This window comes from Prionailurus bengalensis, chromosome B3 (assembly GCF_016509475.1).
Source record: "Prionailurus bengalensis isolate Pbe53 chromosome B3, Fcat_Pben_1.1_paternal_pri, whole genome shotgun sequence".
Taxonomy (NCBI): Eukaryota; Metazoa; Chordata; class Mammalia; order Carnivora; family Felidae; genus Prionailurus; species Prionailurus bengalensis.
In genome coordinates this window covers 4,430,303-4,446,330 of record NC_057355.1, presented here as the reverse complement: position 1 = coordinate 4,446,330, position 16,028 = coordinate 4,430,303, and the positions used below count along the sequence as shown (strand labels likewise).

Here is a 16,028-nt window from a genome sequence, read left to right as displayed (position 1 = left end):
CACTCCCTTCTCCCAGCAACCTCCCAAAAGTTGATCTTCTTCCTCTTCCTCGAGTGTTTGAAACAGAATAGGTGTGCAGGCCCCTTCTCTTCGTTCCTATGCTTCCAATCCACTCCTGAGAAGAGCGTTAGACACAGTGTATTGTAATCGTGCACGAGGGGCAGCAGTAGCTGTAAATTGCTGTGAATCTTTTTTTAATTAAAAAGATTTGTTTAATATTTATTTTTGAGAAAGAGAGAGACAGAGAGAGAGAGAGAGAGAGAGACAGAGCATGAGTGGGGGAGGGGCAGAGAGAGAGGGAGACACAGAATCCGAAGCAGGCTTCAGGCTCCGAGCTGTCAGCACAGAGCCCGATGCGGGGCTTGAACCCACAAACCTCGAGATCGTGAACTTTAGTCGGAGCTTAACCACCTGAGCCCCCCAAGGCGCCCCTGCTGTGAATCTCACAGAATGCTGGGCAAGGGGAGAGGTAACTGGACACTAAAGAGCAGACACTTCACTGATGTTCCAAAATGGAGAAAGAGAAGATCCACAAAACGACAGGGGAAGATGATGGTAACCCCTGTCAAAATTCTAGAGTTGATTTTTAAACACATGCTTTAGAAGCACGTATTTAAAAGGCAGGAGTCTGTATTTTCTCAGAGTCAAATCATACCATATCCACTGCTATAACCTGTATTTCTTTTTCTCCCCCCTTTTATTTGGAAATGATTATGGATTCACAGGAGGCTACTAGAAAAAATTCTTTTTTCCTTTTTGATAGGGTAACTAGGCTGGTCTATATTAACACTGTGTGTGTCGATTTCAGCAAGGCATTGGGGGGAGCGTTGCCTAGACTGCCATTTTGATGCAGGCCTTTTGTCTTACTTAATATATAATCATTTTAAGAGCATCATTCATATCTATTTTGTCTCTGTATCACCACAGCCCTTTACACATGAAAGGGGTTAAGAAATTTTTCTGCTATTGAGTAAGATCCTTTCTAACAAGATAAGAAAGTGCCAGCTGACTGTAATAATTAGATGGATCCACAACTTGGTAAAACGTTGTGCTTGGGGAAGGTTGATTAACAGATCGGTGTCAACCTGGAAACATGATATGCCAGGGGACTCACAACCTGATGCCCTGGTCTGTACAATCTATCAACATGTTGGAAGACACAAAATCAGGAGGACAAAATTAAGATTTAGAATCGCCCCGAATTGGATGTTATGCTAAACCAATAAAATGAAATATAATAGGGCTTCATAAGGGATTCCAGGGACCAACTGCATAAAGACAGGATGTAGGGAGACCTAGATTATCTGACTGCTCACTGGATGTTTGTCTGAATTGAGCCAACCGCATTAGTGGGCTGCTAAGAAAACAGTCTCAGGCTGGCTTGATAAAAAGAAGGGAGAAAACTGGACGGAAATGAATGGTTCTAATGTGCAGGAGAGCCCAAAATCATTAACAACAACAGAAAGAAAATGAGTTTTAGAGGAACACATCTATCATATGATACCATTTACAAAACAATATTGTATATTATTTACAAATGTGTAAATAAGCCATAAAAGAATAAATACATACACATGAATTAGAAACAGAAGATACGTAGGGGGCTTTGGCTGTTGATAAATGTTTCATTTCTTATGCTGGGTATACAGATATTCACTTTATTATTCTTTGTACCTTTTGTGAGTCTGAAATAAATTTAAAAAAATTATAGCTCTGGAGGTTTTGAGACGATATAATGCTTAAAAAAAGTTGTAGTGTCTAAAAATGGGGCGAGTTGCCTTATGAAGGGGTGACGTCTCTATCACTGGAGATGATCTGTCAGAGGGTCATGTTCTAGAGCAAAGGTTGGCATACTACAGCCCTCAGGCCAAATCTGTCTTCTGCCTTTTTTATAAATAAAGACTCATTGGAAGCTGGCCATGCCCACTCATTTATGGCTTCTTACACACTTCAAGGGCAAAGTTGAGTGTTGCAAGATTGAGGCTGTATGGCCCTAAAAAGTCTACATTACTCTCTGGCAGGATACAGAAAAAGTTTGCTGACCACTGTTCTAGAAAAATCATTTTATTGAATGGGCTCAGTGGGCACAAGCAGAGGAGGAACAGAGCACGAGCAGGGGAGGAACAGAGAGGGCGACACAAAATCCGAAGCAGGCTCCAGGCTCCAAGCTGTCACCACAGAGCCCGACGTGGGGCTTGAACCCACGGACCATGAGATCATGACCTGAGCCGAAGTCGGACGCTTAATGGGCTGAGCCACCCAGGTGCCCCTCTGGTTTTCTCAAAGGGGAAATTCAGGGGCAGACTGTAGAAACTACAGCTAAATGTAAAACCTGTGCCAAAAATTCCAGAAAGGGGGGCGCCTGAGTGGCTCAGTTGGTTGAGCATCCGACTTCAGCTCGGGTCATGATCTCACAGTTTGTGGGTTCGAGCCCCACATCAGGCTCTGTGCTGACAGCTCAGAGCCTGCAGCCTGTTTCAGATTCTGTGTCTCCCTCTCTCTCTACCATTCCCTTGCTCATACTCTCTCTCTGTCTCAAAAATAAATAAACATTAAAAAAAAATTTTTTTTTTTAATTCCAGAATGGTTCTTCCAAAATGATTTAACCCTGATTCAAACCAAAAGATTACTTGACAATCTAGACAGATCAATGGATTGATCCCGTGGTTTTGACTTTAAAAGTTCACATAGCACCACGTGTGGTCTAAAGAGACCCCGGTATTGCCGAATGAATGATGGGTATATTCAAGTGCCTGCGCTTCCTACCCCACCTCAGAGAAGCAGACCTTGTCGGCCTCTCCTGCTCGCCATATAGCAAGCACAGTGACCCAGGGGGGCAGTCAATCCTCCCCCCTGCTCAGCAACCCACAGAACCAGCTGGACATGAAAAGCTGAGCTGGACCTTTCAGAGACACTCTCACAGGAATGTGAACCAAATATGTGGAAAGTCTAGGGAGGGGAGTTAGTGGTTGACATCTGACATCTGGCAGTGATACTGGCTTCTGTATCCTTGACATATACAGACCAGAAGGGCACACAGCGGAGACCATCAAGCATACGTTTAATATGCAAAACAAAAGGTGAGGATATTCAGCTGAAATAGTGAGAAGGGATTCAGCCCCCACTCTATTCTAAAGGACTTGAGGGGCGCCTGGGTGGCTCAGTCGGTTAAGCGTCCAATCTCGGTTTCGGCTCAGGTCATGATCTCACAATTTGGTGAGTTCGAGCCCCACATCAGGCTCTGTGCTGACAGGGCAGAGCCTGCTTCGGATTCTGTCTCTCCCTCTTTCTCTGCCCCTCCCTCACTCACGCTGTCTCTGTCTCTCTCAAAAGGAATCTATAAACTTAAAAAAAAAAAAAAAGATTTAAAGGACTTAAATCTTCCTGCCCCTTCCCTTAAGTGATTTCAATTTCGACATGCTCCAAAAAGCCTTTCAGTACAACAGACTGACAACAGTCTTTCAAAGTGGGTGTTTTGCAGACACTGGGGCATCTAACACAAGTCAGCTACTTCCGGTGCCAAATGGAAGACTCATCACCTGTTTCAACTCTAGAGGAATAATCCGCTGTACTGAACTCACTGAAAACGGGCAGCCGGGTGTTATGGCGTCTGCACTGACCTTCGAACCCAACCTCTCCCGCAGGGTGAATCTTGGTGTCTTCCTCTCCACAGAGCTCATTTGTTTTCAGTAAACCCTTCTGTCCTCCCCAAGTTCCAAAGTCATCGTTCTCCACAGAAACCCAGACTTGGTGAACCTCCTAGTGCCAAGGCTGTGACACACGGAGGTGAGGAACCCAGGTCAGTTGTCCCCTGCCCAGAACCCTGTCTGAAGGACGTCGACTTCTGCCCGGTTGTGGACCACGATTCCTTCACACCAACGGGGGCAAGACCCAGGGCTCGCTGCTCTCAGGGACGCGAGTGGTTTATGTTTGAGGCGGCCATTATCACAGGCTCCTCAGAGGAGGAGAGACACGGTCTCTGGGCAGCCACCTCATCTCTCAAGCCCCTTCTGAGCTGGCCTCCACCCTCTGGGGGTCCCACTAATGAGGGAGCCAAAGGCAAGCCGAGAGCAAAGCACGAGCTAGAGCTAGCCATCCCCCTCCCCACCAGGTGGGACACGTGTGACACTCCTCAGACATTCCTGGCTGCCCGAGGACACAGGAAAGGGAAAAACAAATAGCTAACTGATGGCGATCACGGTCCCGCGGGACGTGGGTCTCCATCAGTCTGCAACTGTCTTAATGATTTATAAGAAAAAAGGGCAGTCTCCAAAATCCTATAGACTCAATTTCCTGGAGCCCTAACATCACCCTCCCCTCCATGGTGATGGGGGAAACAAAGACAAGAAGAAAATGTAGATTAAAATGAAATTAAATCTTTTTTGAGAGAGAAAGAGAGAGAAGCAGGTCTCTGTTTCTACCCAAAGTGGGGCTTGTGTTCACCCGATGTGGGGCTCGAACTCCTGGAACCGTGAGGTCATGCCCTGAACCGATGTCAGATGCTTGCCGGACTGAGCCACCCAGGAGCCCCAATAAAATTAAATTTCTTTACAACCTGCAGCCCACTGACAAATACTCGAGGCAGGCAGAGTAGAACATTCCTGCAGGAACTCCCTTCTGTCTTAATGTGAATGCTTTGCTAGAGGGAAAAATAACTTCAGCTCAACAATAGCAAGGCCTCCAGTATCTGAAGAGTCCTCTTTAGCATAGGAAAGTCCACTTGGAAACCTCCCTCTTTCCTTAACAACCCCCCCTCCAACTTCCTAGTATGTAACCAGCGTCTCCTCACAGCCCCAGTGCAGCTCTTTCTGCCCACGAGTCCTGTCCCCGTGTGTTCATAAAATCACCTTTTTGCACCAAAGACGTCTCAAGAGTTCCTTCCCGGCCATTGGCTTGGACCCCCCCACCCCCACCCCAACACTTAACACCACAGCAGCACCGGTCCTCTTGTCTGACTCTGACCCTCCCAAGTCTAGGCGGACAGGAAAGGGCCTCCAAGACCGTCCCCCACGCACAGGCCTCTCCCTGGGCTGCCCCTCCAACGTGGCGCTCGCGAGACCGGCCCGGGGGGGCGAACTGACCTTCAGGCCGCGCTGGAAGGTGGAGATAGACAGCAGGGCCAGATCTTGTTGTTCTTCGGCGTAGCGCACCAGGTACACGTAGACCAGCTTCTTCACCTGGGAGCAGAAGGGCTTCTCAGCAGGACTGCCGCCCCCACCCAATGAGACGTCACCGCCTGGCCAGCTGTGGTCCCGAGTGCGCCCCGGGGTCCTTCACTCGGATCTACGTCTGCTTGGGGGACGCAGAAACAGGGTCTTCTCCTGAGCCGAGGGCATCCCGAGCAAGTCGGGCCCCCGGGGGCCGGATGGTGCCTTTCCTCACCCCAACCGGCTGGCGCTTACTCCCGGTGGGGGTGGGCACGCGAGCCCCCTCACCCCGCGCTGCCTACCTCTATGTTCTTACAGGCCACGTTCTTCACCACGGCCGGAAACAGGTCGGAGGCGTTCTTTCCCCTGGCGATCATCTGCGGGGGGGGGGGGGGGGGGGGGGTGGGGGGGGGGGGGGGGGGGGGGGGGGGGGGGGGGGGGGGGGGGGGGTGTCGCAGTAGGGGGAGAAGGGAGGAGGCCCACACTTATTAGGAGAAGGTCCCTCGGGAGCCAAGAAGCGCTGCTCTTCGACCCCTCCCGCAGACCAGGAAGGCCCCTTCCCCCACTCACAGCCACGATCGTCTTCATGGCCTCCAGCTTGAGGGAATCTTTGTTGGTGTCCAGCATCTCCTTCAGGTCATCGTGCCTGGGGGTGGGGAAGGCACAGGGGGTCAGCGGAGGGTACGAGGGTGGGGCTGGGGGTATCCACCGGGAGGATACAGGCAGAAAGAAGGGACACGGGCAGGGGACTTGGGGTCAGGAGAAACGCGGGCCAGCCTGTGGTATGGGTTGAACTGGGTCCTCCTCAAAAAAGATATATCGAAGTCCTAACCGCTAGGACTCCAGAATGTGACCCTATTTGGAAATAGGGTCGCTACAGTTGTAATTCGTTAGGATGACGTCACACTGGGGTAGGGAGGGCCCCTAATCCCGTCTGTCGGGTGTTCTGGTAAGAAGACAGCCACGTGAAGAGACAGAGACGCAGGGAGAATGCCATGTGAAGACAGAGCATTGGAGTGATCCATGAAAGATTGCCAGGAAACTACCAGAAGCTAGGAGGGGGCAAGGAAGGATCCTCCTACAGGTTTCAGAGGGAGCACGGCCCTGCGGGCACCTTAATTTTGGACTTCTGGCCTCCAGATCTGTGAGACCGTAAAGTTTTGTTGTTCTACACCATGCACTTGGCAGTACTTTGTTACAGCAGGCCCTAGGACACCCATACAGCCAGTGACCCAGAGCCAGAAGGCAAGAGGAAGGGTTCGGGGTGGGAAAGGTGTGGACTCCGCCCAGAGAAGGGCCAGTTGGGTAGATGGGAAGGATCTGGAGCCAGTGCAAAGGAGGCGGTGTCAGAACAACAGCAGGATGCCCTTGCCCTTGCCCCACGAGTGTGTTCCCAGGCCCCGACTCCGGGACTGGACTGAACAGGTCCCGGTCACTCCAGAATCTGTTGAGATGGTCTCCCAACAAAAGCCAGACCCGTCACTTGACATTCAACAGTGATTATAGGAAGTGAAAAAACCCTAAGGGGAGAAATAAATGAAGATCTGAACAAATGTCCCCTTGCACGTGGCTGAAGGGAATACAGGTAATCCTCAGGCCAATACACAAATTTCATGCAATGTCCATTGAAATGTCAGTGAAGGCACTTGGTCAAACCTCCTCAAATGGCAGCAAAACCCCCAAAGAATAGTTTGGGGAAAGAAGAGAACGAGGCCACAGTGACAGACAACACACCCTCCTGAAATTCAAAATACAAAACAACATGACAGTGACCAAAAGCCCCGTGGTACCAGGTTAAAAGATAGAAAGTCAAAGGTCATATGGGACAAGTTCATAAATGGATCTAAATGGATACATTAGGAACAAGAACTCACCAATGGAAGGGAGAACCATTTTTTCCTGTAAATAAACACCGCTGGGACAACTGCTATGCAGCAAAGATTTTAACTTGTACATGCATCTCACACCTAAATAAACCCTGCACCGGTTATTTTTTTTAATGCTTATTTATTTTTGAGAGAGAGAGAGAGAGAGAGAGAGAGCGAGCACGAGCGGGGGAGGGGCAGAGAGAGAGGGAGACTCAGAATCCGAAGCAGGCTCCAGACTCCGAGCTGTCAGCACACAGCCCGACGCGGGGCTCGAACCCACAAACTGCGAGATCATGACCTGAGCTGAAGTCGGACGCTTAACCGACTGAGCCCCCAAGCACCCTGTTTAGTGACATTATTTTTAAATATATAAGTTATAAAGGGGAAATTTTTACATTCAAGGTCATAAAGTTATCAGTAACCAGATGGCTGGGTTCAATTTTATTTTAACTTTGGTATATAAAACTAAAAAAAAATAAAATAAAATAAAAATGAAAGCAAATAAGGCGACTGTATTTGTTCCCTAGGGCTGCCGTAACAAAGTACCACAGACTGGAAGGCTTAAACGACCTATATTATTTTCACACAATTTTGGAGACTAGAAGTCTGAGGCGGTGTCAGGAGGCATGGTTTCTTCCGAGGCCTCTCTCCTGGCCTCACAGATGACTGTCTTCCTGTATCTTAAAAATTTTTTTAAATGCTTATTCATTTTTGAGAGAGAGACAGAGACAGAGCACCAGCAGGGGAGGGGCAAGGGGGGGGGGGACACAGAACCTAAAGCAGGTGGCAGGCCCTGAGCTGTCAGCACAGAGCCCGACCGGGGGCTCGAACTCACAGACCATGAGATCATGACGGGAGCTGAAGTCAGACGCTCAACCGACTGAGCCACCCGGGCACCCCTAGCTTCCTGTATCTTCACATGGTCTCCCCTCTGGGTGTCCCCGTGTCCGAATTTCCTCTTCTTACAAGGACACCAGATTGGATTAGGATTGGGGCCCACCCTAATGACTTCATTTTAACATAACCACCGCTTTAAAGACCCCTACTCAAAATAGTCACATTCTGAAGCAGTGGGGGTTAGGACTTCAACATAGGAATTTGAAGGGGACACAACCCAGCCTATAATAGCAACAGAAAGGACATTATTTGGGATGTGGCAAATACAAGTTCAATATTCAAAATTAAGTACTGCTATCGATTTAAGATCTGTTTCTAGCATTCGCTGTCAGGGCTGCTGCAAGCACATCCACCATCTGCTTGTCTCTCCAGGTGGACACAGCCCTGAGCTGTTGCTCCCCATTCAATGAGCGGAGTATAGTCTGCTATTCCTCGGCCAGGTGCCCTTGTCCAATGAACAACCTGCCCAACCATACTCAGAGGTGCAGGGGCTGGTGGTCAAAGAAGTGAACAGAGAACTGTGAATGAGCCCATGGAAAAATGTGTCTCTCCGCAGCCCAGAGAGCTGTGGGACAAGGGATACACTCATGTGTTGCCAAGACAGTTCCAAAATGTGGTGAGCAGCTGTGTGTGCAGTCCTGCACGGTTCTCCCATTTCCCAGATGATACTCGGATAACCCACAACTTTTGGCCCAGGCAGGAGAACCCAGTCTAGAAAGGTATCACTGACAGTAGAAATTGAAAAGCAGTGAAAACGTTTAGGGGCGCCCGGATGGCTCTGTTGGTTAAGCGCCCAAATTTGGCTCAGGTCATGATCTCACGGTTTGTGGGTTCGAGCCCCACGTCGGGCTCTGTGCTGACAGCTTGCAGCCTGCACCCTGCTTCGGATTCTGTGTCTCCCTCTCTCTCCTCCCCTCCCCCACTCACACTCTGTCTCTCTCTGTCTCTCAAAAATGAATAAACGTTAAAAAATTAAAAAAAAAGAAAAAGAAAAAGGCAGCGAAACATTTAGAAACAACAGACGGCCAGAAATCGGAAGGAGCAGGGTCAGCAGGGAAGAGCGTGACGAGAGTCACAGAGGCAAACGTGACTGTGTGGCTGACGTGGAGAGACGAGTAAGCGGCAGAGGCTAAGAGGAGGAGAACGCGGAACGGCACACGCCTATTCCTAGGGCTGCATTTTGCAGATGCCTGAGTGCCTAACACACACTCAGAAGGGACGGAAGGGCTGCTAAGAAACGGAGGTTCCAAGGGTTTTAGAAAGCGTCCTGCCCGAACAGATTTTCTGATGGAAAGCAAAGCAGAAAGATGATGCCTTCTGGAACACAGCGGACGTGCTAGCTGTTAGATGAGGGCAGAAGATGTCCAGCCCGGTCATGCTGATCACTTGGAAGATGCCCGCAAAATCAGAGGATACTTTCCCATGGCCGAGCCGGGGCCCGTCACTCTGCCCAACACCCACCCGGTGGCCAGTTCCTAAGGGGCGGAGCTCAGGACAGGGCAGGGTGGGCGGGGGGAACTGTCTATGGAAAGAGGTACAGACCGGTCAGCCGGGCCTGGGTGGCACTGGGGCTGCAGGAAGAATGAAAGCCGGGCACCACCACCCCCGGGCTACGACACACACCACTGCCAGGTGCCCCTACGCACACACCTCACAGTCAACTCACACCCAGGGACACCGACACACCCCAACATCCCCACCAAATGCCAGCACCATCCACACACTCCCGTATCTCCCCCGCAGACACCCCCACACCCCCACAGGGACACCTGCACCCCCACAGGCACCCCCACACACCCCCAGACACGCCTGCATCTCCCAGGCACATAGGATTTGTACGTAAACCCACACACACCCACAAAAAAGCCCCTGCAGACACACGCCCACAACCTCCAGAGAAACACACACAGACACATACACCATTCAGACACTGTCCACATAAACCCACACAGCCATCAACACACACCTCAACTACATATCCCTACAGACACCCACAAACACACACACATCGCCAACAAGTCCTCTCCACAGCCCCCCACGTCTTCATCTAGACATGTACACCCTGCACGAGCACCCCCCCCAACACACACCACGTACATATACACCCTCTGGACAGAGCTGTCACTCGGTCTCATTCCCCAGTGTCCAGGGGACTCCTATTTGCAATTCTGGAGGGTGAGTGTAGGCTGCTAGGATCCAATGCATATGCAGCCTCGTGGATCCTCCGACCTTCTAAGGGATCAGCCTGGGGTCAGCCTGGGGTGACCTCACGGGGAGCAGCGGGAGTCTGCCCGGTCCTTTTTGACTCCGGGTGTTCTCTAAAGCAGACTTGCTCACACCTGGGCGTCCTCACCGCTCCCAGAAATGCCACAGGCCTGTGTCAAACGCACACACCCTGGGGCCTGCACGGGGGCGCCCACGCTACCCCCACCCTCCCAGCCTGGCGCATACACCCCAGGGCCCTGGGCAGAGGGGGACCAGGGGTGGAGGGACTGTGGGTACGCAGCACGCACAGCCCAGGCTGGATTGTCAAATGCCCGTTAACGGAGCAGCTCCCTCCTGGGATGTGACCGCCCCGGGTCCCGTGTCTCCACCAGCTTGTGTGCCCAAGAGGAAGAGGAAGCGGGAGATACAGGGCAATGCTCTAAAGCCCCGAAACCTTAGCCTCCCGCGGTCAGATCCCCTTACACCGCAATCGCTCCCACCTGACCCCCCAGCCTGGCCTGAGGGACTCTGGGGGTGCGGGGAGGGTGGCCAGAGCCAGTCAGGGGGAGAACATGGCACGGAGGCCAGACAGGCCCACCTCCCCCGACACCACGTCCCTCTCCTCACCACACGAGTGGGGTCCCAGCCCACTTGACGGGGAGGGCTGGCCAAGCCCTGTGCCTTAGCCAGTCTCCAAACCCCACTCAGAGCCCGCTGGAGCCGGGACCTCGGGCAAAGTCAAGGTGGCCCTGGACCCTCAAACATTTCATTATCCTCCTCCCCAGAGAGCCCGCAGCTCCCTTAAGTGAAGTCCGCCCCCCTCGTACCCTCAGCCCCCACCCGGTGCCCCTGCCACCCCCTCCAGCCTGGACCCCAACGCCGGCCCGGTCCTCCTCCGGAGCAGGTGGGACCCGAAGGACTCAGCCTGGCCTCTGGCCTTCCGGGCGTCGGGGTGAGGGTCGCTGGGAGTTCCTCTGTACCTTAGCGGCTGGCTCTGGCTCTGGCTCTGGCTCTGGCTCTCGCTCCGGCCAGGCTCCGGGCAAGACCCTTCCAGAGGCGCTTCTGGGGCCGTGTCTTCCTCCGGGGCCTGCAGCCACCGAAGCTCCTCAGGCTGCAAGGCCTGGTACCAGGGTGGGGGGCCGCCTTCGGGGCCCAGCACAGGGCTGGCAGCCTCCCGGTCAGCTCCGCAGGCCCCCCGGCCCCCCGGCCTCACCACGGCCCCCGGGAGCTGCAGGAATCGCTGCATCGGGCACCAGGTCCTGCTCCGAGATGAGACCCAGCTGACCAGGGAGCTGGGGACGCCTGTCCCTGTTACCAGACGGCCCGCCTCCCAGACTCAGTAACCGGACACTGGCAGGCAGGGAGGCTCCGGTTTCCCGTTCACTGCTCAGAGACGAGGACTTGAGAGGGGGAGGAAGGCAGCGACTGGGGACTAAGCCACCCCAATCTCCCACCAGGGGGCTGGGGGGCCGTGGTCAGGGGAGCTGATCCAGACAGGGGTGAGGGACCCACTCCTCACCTCCACTCTCCGGCCACATCTGGACCTCTGCCTCCCCAGAACCGCTCTTCCTCAGAAATCCTGCACGCCTGCTCCCCACTCGGACCGAAGCCAGAGCCAGGTCCCGGACTCCCGCCTTCCTATCAGCTTGGTCTTCCCTCTGCTTCCCCCCTCCCTGGCCCAGGCCCCCCAGGTCCATCCCTGCAGCTGCCCTCTCACTCACACCCTTGGCCTTCCGTCCGTACCGCCCCTCCCCTGCCAGGAGCAGGTGGCTTCAGACCCCCTTGACGCGCCTCAAATCCCCACCCACGGCCTGGCTCGTACCTTACCACTTGGTTCTCACAGAAAATGAGAGGCCTTAGATAACATCCCCTGCAGCTCCAGGCATCTGTGTCTCCTCTCCTCCTGCCCCCCTCCGCCCGGGTAGAGTGATCCTCCTCCAAGCCAGGCGGTGCTCCCATCACCCAGCGGCCCAGGCCGCGCGTAGCTCCCTTCAGCCTCGCCCTCTCCCTCTCCGGGCTGCTGGCTCCTTCCCACCAGCAGTTAGACTTGTTCCAGCCCCTCCCACCCTCACAGTGAAGACAGATAACAACACAAATAAAATACACAAACCTTCTTGAACGAATTCTCTCCTCCAGCAACTCTTTCTCTCTCTCCCCTGTACACACTTCTTGAAAGCAAATTTCCCATCTTCTGGGTTTTATTTATTCACCTCCTATTTGCTTCTCTACTCACTCGAATCTGGCTTTCGATGCTGATTAGAACTCAGGGCTGGGGCGCCTGGGAGGCGTCCGACTCCTGATTTTGGCTCAGGTCACAATCTCATCCTCGTTCGTGGGATCGAGCCCGCATTGGGCTGACAGCACAGAGCCCGCTTGGGATTCTCTCTCTCCCCCTCTCTCTGCCCCTCCCCCATTCACTCTCTTTCTCAAAGTAAATAAATAAACTTAAAAAAAAGAAAAGAGGTGGCGCCTGGGTGGCTCAGGCGGCTGAGCGACCAGCTTCAGCTCAGGTTGTGATCTCGTGGTCGGTAAGTTCGAGCCCCGCGTCAGGCTCTGTGCTGACAGCTCGGAGCCTGGAGCCTGCTATGGATTCTGTGTCCCTCTCTCTCTCTCTGCCCCTCCCCGACTCACGCTCTGTCTCTCTTGTGCTCTCTCTCTCTCTCTCTCAAAAAAATAATAAGCACTAGAAAGAAAAAAAAATTTTTTTAAATAAAAAGAATTTAAGGCTGAGGGGCCGCCATGATGTCTGTAAGTTACATGGTTCAGCCAAAAATCTGTATGGCTCGATGTTAGAAAAAGCAAATACAGCAGAGCGTCAACATCAGTTGGATCTAGGTGGAGGGCATACGTATTCCTCACATTACACACTCAACTTTTCTGTATGTTTTAAGCTGTTCATGATAGAATGTTGGGGAAAAATAATCTAGCTCCTCCTCTTCTGATTTTGTCAGACTTGTCCCCCAGGACAGGAGGTGGGACCTGGAGCAAGGAGGGGTTGACCTTCTCTTTGTCAAATCAGTGGTCGTCTTCCCTTGTTTGAGTGGACATTGCTGATTGCTTCCTCCTTCTTGAAACATTTTGTTTCCTTCCAGCCTTTGGTTTACTTTTTCTCAGTAACCTTGAAACACTTCCCCCTGCATTCTGGTCATCCCTGAGGTGTCTTTAGGGTTCATACCCGTGTGCCGTCTGAACTCATTTTTTAAATTAATTAATTAATTAATTAATTTTTAATCTTTACTTTTGAGAGAAAGAGAGAGAGAGTGCACAGAAGAGGGGCAGAGAGAGAGAGGGAGACACAGAATCCAAAGCAGGCTCCAGGCTCTGAGCTGTCAGCACAGAGCCGACGTGGGGTTTGAACCCACCAACAGCTAGATCATGACCTGAGCTGAAGTCTGACGCTTAGCCCACTGAGCCACCCAGGCGCCCCTGAACTCATTTTATATGCTCTCCCTGGGTTATCTTAACTTCCTTCTGTGGCTTTGATTAACATACATATGTTAATAATCTCTCCTGGAATCCAAATCCTAAAATCCAGCTACCTCCTAGGCTTGAATATCCCTCAGGGTTTATAATCCCAGCCTGTCAAAAGTTGGCCTCACCATTATTTTCCCGAATTTGCTTGTAACATCTTTATTTCCAATCACACTGTACAGCAACCACCATCTATCCAGTTACAAGAAATAGTAACCTGAGTATTATTCTTATCTTCTCCCCCCAGTTAATCATCAGTCTGTGACTTCTATCCCCTCAAGAGCCCTCAGATCCTCTGTCCCCACCATAGTCTAGCCCACCATCATGTCTCCCTCCCCCAACACTCAACCCCCCCTCCCCAGGCCTTGTCTCCTGCTTAAACCAGCACACCTCCAGTCTCCTCTCCACAATCCAGCCTAGAATCCTTCTAAAATGCAAATCTGATATCCCCTGCTTAGAACTCCTCGCCACTTTGGCACCTTCCCACCCTCATTTCTGGTCACTCGGAGGCCTGGCGCAGCGATTTGATTCTGGCCATCCGTACTAGCACCTACAAAACCTAAAAGCTTTTCCTCTGCCTGGAACATTCCTCACTCCCCCCTCTCCCTGTTCCCCAGGGCCAGAGACCAGCTCTTCGCACCCCTCCGGCTGTCCACCCCCCAACACAGATTCTCCCTCTGGGGCAACCCTCCAGAGCAACTAGAGGGTGGGGACCGGTTCAGGTTCACGCCTGTATTCACAGTGACTGGGATGAGAATGGACACAGCAGTCCCTGAAAAATGCTTGTTTCAGGATTTACAAATAAACGAATGAACCAACGAATGAGCCAAAGGTGGAGGGGAAGAGTGGGAAGCCCAGGTGGGGTTGAAGTACAGGGGCAAAGTGGGAAGCAGGGATGCGGCCTGGGGGTGCTAGCGTGGGGCCAGAATGAGGGACGTGGACTTGCACGAGGGGCCGGGCCGTGGAGGTTCTGGGTGCACACCCCGGGCCGGCCTTCCCGGAGAGGCCCCGAGCTGGACCTCACGGCCTCTGCCCCCTCCCGCGCGGTCCTCAGGAGCCCGCTCGCCCCGCGGGCGAGGGGAAAAAGGCGGGGAACCGGTGATGCAAACCCACACCCAGCGGGCACGCCTGGGGCGGGAGGGTGCGCCCATCCCCCGCCAGCCTCCAGCCCCTCCCCGGGTCCCGGGTGGGCCCTCGGGCGGCGCGCGGCGCGGGAGGACAGGGCCGCGAGGGTCGGGCCGCGGCGGGAGGGGGCGGGGCGGGGGCCCGGCGGCGGCGGCGGGAGGGGGCAGGGCGGGCTTCCGGGCCGCGCGGCCGGGCCGCTGTCCATGGTGCCGGCGCGCCGCGCGCTCTCTCACCGCTTGTAGTCGGAGGAGAAGATGCCGCCGCTCGCGGGGTCGTGGCCGTACTCGGGCTCCCCGGGGCCGGCGGAGCCGCCCTTGTCTTCGCCGTAGGCGGGGGCGGCCGACATGGGGCTGCCGGAGAGAGCGCTTCGCGGGGGCGGAGGCCGCGCGGCCGGGGTGCTGCTGGGACCGAGGAGGCGAGCGCAGGCCCGGCTCCGCGGAGGCCGCAATCTGCGCGGGCGGAGGCAGCGCGCGGATTTATCAATCAGGGCCGCGCGGGGAGGCTCTTAAAGGCACCGGCGCCTGCGGAGCGGAGGGCGTGTCCGCGGAGGGGGCGGGGCGGTGCCGCAGGGTCTGGCCCCGCCCGAATCCCTCGGAAATCCCCGCCTTCCTTCCCCCTCCCGGTAAGGGAGGTTCCTGTCCCTTAGAGGGACTGTTCCGGGGGTGGGTGGAGGCCGCTGGACTGAGGATGGGACAGCCTTCCGGGAGACGCACAACGCCTTCCCTCACCACCCCCACCCCCGACCACGGGGTCTCGGTGGAAGGGCCTCCAGGGACTCCGCTCATTCCCGACACGGTCACCGATGCTCACCCACGCAGTGGAAGGAAAGCAGGGGACTGAAGAGAAGGCTGTGCCACAGGGCTGGGGGTCCTAGAGCAGGAAGGAGGCACTGCACTGGGAGACCCGCTTCGGAGACCAAAGACGCTCCCTCTCTCAGCTCCATCTTGCCTACAAAATCTGGGCCCCTCTGATGGTGTCTTGCTTTCTCATCAGGAAGCCAGAAGGCTAGCTGGAGGTGACAATTTAAGTCTGGCCCAAGAGAGGAGCGTACAGCAGGCTTCGGGTAGAGAAATAGACACCGAATAGAAGGGGCAGTGAACCCCGAATCCAGCTTTGCAATATCGTTTAATGACCACTTCTGAAGCAGCCGTGCCCACTCAGGATGGCCTGAGGTCACACCTATCCACAGTCAAGTTCAGGTCCAGTGACACCTAGGAAGGAAGGGATAGGGCTGGGTTAGGGTCTGGTGTGACAGCCAGGACTCCTGGATCATGTGAGGCTTCCAACTCAGATCCGAAGGCGTGAAGCACAACCC

At 53.9% G+C, this 16,028-nt stretch overlaps 1 protein-coding gene across 1 annotated transcript in view; it reads right to left on the bottom strand.

Annotated features, from left to right (window-relative positions):
• AP3B2 (adaptor related protein complex 3 subunit beta 2) overlaps window positions 1–15,251 on the bottom strand; it is a 34,052-nt gene extending 18,801 nt beyond the window's left edge. The window contains 4 exon segments of the mRNA XM_043554650.1: window positions 5,082–5,177; window positions 5,450–5,524; window positions 5,718–5,793; window positions 14,947–15,251. Of these exon segments, the coding sequence (XP_043410585.1) occupies window positions 5,082–5,177; window positions 5,450–5,524; window positions 5,718–5,793; window positions 14,947–15,059 (360 nt within the window). The 5' untranslated portion in view covers window positions 15,060–15,251.
• Between the last annotated feature and the right edge of the window lie 777 nt (window positions 15,252–16,028).